Source organism: Penaeus chinensis, chromosome 34 (genome assembly GCF_019202785.1).
Source record: "Penaeus chinensis breed Huanghai No. 1 chromosome 34, ASM1920278v2, whole genome shotgun sequence".
Classification (NCBI taxonomy): Eukaryota; Metazoa; Arthropoda; class Malacostraca; order Decapoda; family Penaeidae; genus Penaeus; species Penaeus chinensis.
Genome location: NC_061852.1, coordinates 22,793,306 through 22,798,305, shown reverse-complemented (window position 1 = coordinate 22,798,305; position 5,000 = coordinate 22,793,306). Strand labels below are relative to the sequence as shown.

At 46.3% G+C, this 5,000-nt stretch overlaps 1 protein-coding gene across 1 annotated transcript in view; it reads left to right on the top strand.

Moving 5' to 3' along the window:
- LOC125043687 overlaps positions 1 to 5,000 on the top strand; it is a 27,027-nt gene that overhangs the window by 10,124 nt on the left and 11,903 nt on the right. The window contains exons 5-8 of the mRNA XM_047639924.1: positions 1,338 to 1,544; positions 2,922 to 3,088; positions 3,808 to 3,958; positions 4,354 to 4,529. Coding sequence (XP_047495880.1) covers positions 1,338 to 1,544; positions 2,922 to 3,088; positions 3,808 to 3,958; positions 4,354 to 4,529 — 701 coding nt within the window. The remainder of the gene's footprint in view (positions 1 to 1,337; positions 1,545 to 2,921; positions 3,089 to 3,807; positions 3,959 to 4,353; positions 4,530 to 5,000) is intronic.

Here is a 5,000-nt window from a genome sequence, read left to right as displayed (position 1 = left end):
ATCACTGTGTCCGTCTGCGTGTTCATGGCGATCATTCCGTTGAATTATTGGCAAATCCTGGAGTACTATTAATATTCATGTACAGTACTATTTGGCGGATGGCTAAACTGCTCTCTAAATTAAGTGGCAAAGCGGTGATAGTTTATATGCGTTTTGTCTATTGTAAATATTTATTTTTTGTGCGTCTTTGCGTTAGCGTTTCTTTGTTTGCCTGTCTGTTTCATATTATTTTTGCTATGTATGCTATGCTTCTCTCTGTCTATCTCCCACGCTCTTTTTTTTTCTTTTTTTTAGCTCACTTTCCTTAACTGTCAATGATTTATTCAGTCACTCTAATTACCAGAGCCTTCATAAAACTCTTTCGCCCTTTCATTTTTAAAAAGATGGAAATATATGAATAAATATTGGATTCGCTCTCTCTGACCCCTCATTTATCAAACCTCTCTCTCTTCCTATACAATCATCCCATAGATCTTCTTTCACAGAGACTCGCAGCTATCACTTTTCTCTGGTCAGCATTACTATTCTCTCTCTTCACACGGATTTATCTATAATTTGTCAAGTAAATATATTTTACTTGCAAACAGCTGAGTCCGAAAACATTCTTTGCAACCGTTGCGAAATCTAGAACTTGCAACTGAATGGTTCTTGCTATATACGTGTTATTAAATATATATTCATCTATTCAAATCTCACCACTACAACTTTCAAATGACTGTGTTTTCCTTTCTTCAGGAGAAAATGAAGTCACAGGACGTACTCTTCCACATATACAAATATGAATTATCACAAATTACCTTATCATAACTATACTAATCATTACTTTATCATCAATTTCTTTGTACGTTCAGGTCGCGGCGCTGGAGAACCCATGACCACAAAGTGCTGCGACGAGGTAGCTGCGGTCTCACGGGGCTCTCGAAAGCAAACCAAGCGACTAAAGCGCCTCTATTCATGCACATTTAACTGAATTCGTAGCTGAGGATGCTCCTTCACTTACACACACACACACACACACACACACACACCCACACACACACACACACACACACACACACACATATATATGTGTGTGGGTGTGGGTGTTGGTGTGTGTGGGTGTATGTGTGTGTATATATGTGTGTATATGCCTTTTATTCTTTTCTTTTTCTTTTTTCCTTTTACTTCCTTTCCCTTTCATTTTACAATATAGCAAACAAACAAACTAAACCAATAAATTCGGTCTTCTTGGTTCCACTCCTTTCCCTCTCCCTCTCCTTCTATCCCCTCGCTTCTCTCTCGCCCGCGCATCTATCCCAAAGCTTCTTCGTCCTCACTCTCTGTCCCTTCCTCCTCAGCCTTCCTGGAGAAACTGCCTCACATCATGGACGGAATCCCCGTGCGAGTGCTGGAGCCCCCGAACGCCACGCTGATCTGCCCCCCTGTGGTGGCGGTGGGCGTGGAGGTGGACTGCGAATTCGTCACCTCGTCCATTGGCCAGAACGTGACCCTCATCACCGAGTTCACGCACCCTGGGTACCAGCTCGCGACGTACAGCCTCCCAGGTGAGGGCGTGAGGCGGTGGCGTGGCGTTGGCTGGTTTTATTTCATTAGTTTTGTTGGATTAGGTGGTAGCTGGGATGCATAAACGCACGAGTACACATGCATACGTACACACACACACACTCAGACGCACGCACACGCACACACGCACACGCACACGCACACGCACACGCACACGCACACACACACACACACACACACACACACACACACACACACACACACACACACACACACACACACACACACACACACACACACACACACACACAAACACACACACACACACGCATACACACACACACGCACACACACACACACACACACACAGACACACACACACACACACACACACACACACACACACACACACACACACACACACACACAGTAGTAATATTGATATTAGTAACGATGATAATAATGATAATAACAATAACAAAGATGATGATAATGATAATAAACTCCTTCGCCTTCTGTCTCCGGCGCTACTTTTTCCTCCTAAACGTTTTTTCTCTCTCTGATATTCTTACGTCACTCCGACGTTAAATCATCTATGAGAAAATGGAAACAATGTGAAACTTCTGCTTCTCCTTCCATAACTAACGGCATTTCTTCTTCTACCTTTGTCTTTATCACTACTTCCTTTGGTTCATTTGCTTCTTCTTCATCTTTATCACACTTTCTTCCCCCTCCTTTCTATCGGTCTCCCTTCTTCCTTGCTTCCTTTTTATTTATCTTCGCCATTCCCTTCCTCCGTTGATCAGTTGATATTTTTTTTCGATTTTAAAATTGCTTCCCCTCCTCCATCTCTATAATAATCTCCCCCACTCCCCCACTCCACCCCTCGATTAGCACAACTACCCGTTCTCGGTCAATTTTAACCTCTTCCTTGCTTCCTCTTAACATCTTATCTCTTAGTTCTTTTTTATCTTCCATTTTCCCAGTGATACGCTGATTTTTTTTTTTTTTATCTTCGTCATTCCTCTCTTCCGGTGATCAGATATCAGAATTTCTCCCTTTTGTTCTCAATCAATTTTCCCTTCTTCCTTGCTTCTCCTAACAACCTTTCTCTCAATTCTCCTTTGTTTCTATCTTCGCCATTCCACTTCTTCCGGTGATCAGATATCAGAATTTCGTCCCCCCTCCTGGTCTCAATCAATTTCCCCTTCTTCCTTGCTTCTCCTTACAACCTATCTCTCAATTCTCCTTTTTTTTTCTATCTTCGCCATTCCACTTCTTCCGGTGATCAGAAATCTGAAAATCGTCCCCCTTCCTGTTCTCAATCAAATTTCCCTTCTTCCTTGCTTCTCCAAACAACCTTTCTCTCAATTCTCCTTTATTTCTATCTTCGCCATTCCACTTCTTCCGGTGATCAGCTGATATCCAGTCGATCTACGGCTCGGTGCTGGGCCTGGAGACCCTTTCAAGCACGTACACGGTCGCTGCTTCATACGGGATGGTGCTGGAGGACCGACGCGTCAGTGCGGGCGAGGTGGCGAGAGTGCACGTTACGGCGTCGGCGGTGGGATGGATCGGGATCTACGTGAGTATGTTCTTTGGAGAGGGAAGAGCGGGGGTGGGTGGGGGGGCGAGAGGGAGAAGGGGGTGAGAGAAGAGGTGGGAAAGGAGGGAGGGAGGGAAGTGGGAGGAGGAGAGAAGGAGGAATGGGAGAGGAAGGGGGATGGGAGGGAGGAAGAGGGGGGGATAAAAGGAGGAGGAATGGGAGGGAGGAATGGGGGAGAGGGAGGGAAGAGGGAAGAAGAGAGAGGGGGATGAGAGAAGGAGGAATGGGAGGGAGGAAGACGGAGGGAGAGGGGGATGAGAGAAGGAGGGATAGGAGGGTAGGAGGAAAGAGGGAGGGGGGAAAGGGAATAAGAGGAGGAGAACTGGGAGGGAGGAAGACGGAGGGAGAGGGGGATGAGAGAAGGAGGGAAGGGATGAGGACAAGGGAGGGAGGAAGGGAAGAGGGATGAAAAGGGGGATAAGAGAAGGAAGGATGGGAAGGGTACAAGGAAGGGAAGAAAGGGAGAAAGAGGAGAGGGAGGAAAAGGAGGATAAGAGGAGTAGGGGAGGGATGGGTATAAGGGAGGGAGGAGAGAAAGGGTATGGCAGGGGAAAGGGAAGAAGGGGAGGGGGGAAAGGGAAATAGGAGACGATGGGACGAAAAGGAAAGAGATAATAACACAGAAAACGGGTTAAAAAAAAAAAAAAAAAAATCCGTAAACCTTTAAAACCATCGCAACAACACTTTCCAACTTGCAGGCTGTCTCTCCTGCGTGCGACGTCGGCGAGTACTGCTGGGAGAGCAACACCTGCAGTCCCTCCTGTGTCCTGGACTCCTCAGTACACACCTGCGCGGACTACATGTGCGTGACCGGGCCGCGGTGTGAGGCAACTCCGTGCAGCACCAATAGTATGTTGCTTTTCGTATTTTCTGTAATTTCCTGGTACGTACGATCGTAGCCGAGTTTAATCTATAGGTTTATAAGATTGAGAGATAGGTGAATTATCATATTGATGGATGGATAGATAGATAGACAGACAGACAGACAGACAGACAGACAGACAGACAGACAGACAGACAGACAGACAGACAGACAGACAGACAGACAGACAGACAGACAGATAGACAGACAGACAAACAGACATACAGACAGATAGACAGAAAGACAGACAGACAGACAGATATATAGACAGATAGATAGATAGATAGGTAGATAGATAGATAGGTAGATAGATGGATGGATGGAAGGACAGATAACGACACCCAAATTCAAACCATTGTATAACCTCTTCTCCCTCCCCCAGCAACCGCTCCTACACCCAACACCTACAAATGGAGGCCTTTACTCGCCTTCTACGTGGACACCGTGGACACGCCCTTCACCTACCTCGTGGACAGAGACGCCCCCGCGGTCTACGAGGGCGAGCAGCTGGCCTTCGGCTGTCTGGACCCTGCGGACTGCTCGCTGGGGGGGGCGGTGGTGAGAGACCTTTCTGTCGGGTTGAGTTGGCTGTGTGGCTGATTGGTTGGGTGGTTGAATGGCTGGGTTAATGGCTGATTGATTGGCTGGCTGACTGACTGAGCGATGGAATAACGGTGTGGTTAGATACCTGACTTATTGACTGACTGAAAAGCTGGCTGGCTGACTGACCATATTTTTCCCCATTTTCGCTTTCATTCTGTACCTTTTCTTTTGTCTGTCTGTTTGTCTGTTTGTCTCTCTCTCTCTTTTATTCTCCCTCTATCTCTCCTCTTCTTTTCTCTTCTCTTCTCTTCTCTTCTTTCTCTCTCTCTCTCTCTCTCTCTCTCTCTCTCTCTCTCTCTCTCTCTCTCTCTCTCTCTCTCTCTCTCTCTCTCTCTCTCTCTCTTTCTTCTCTCCTTTTTTCTTCTCTTCTCTTCTCTTCTCTTCTCTTCTCTTCTCTTCTCTCTCTCTTTCTCTCTCTCTCTCTCT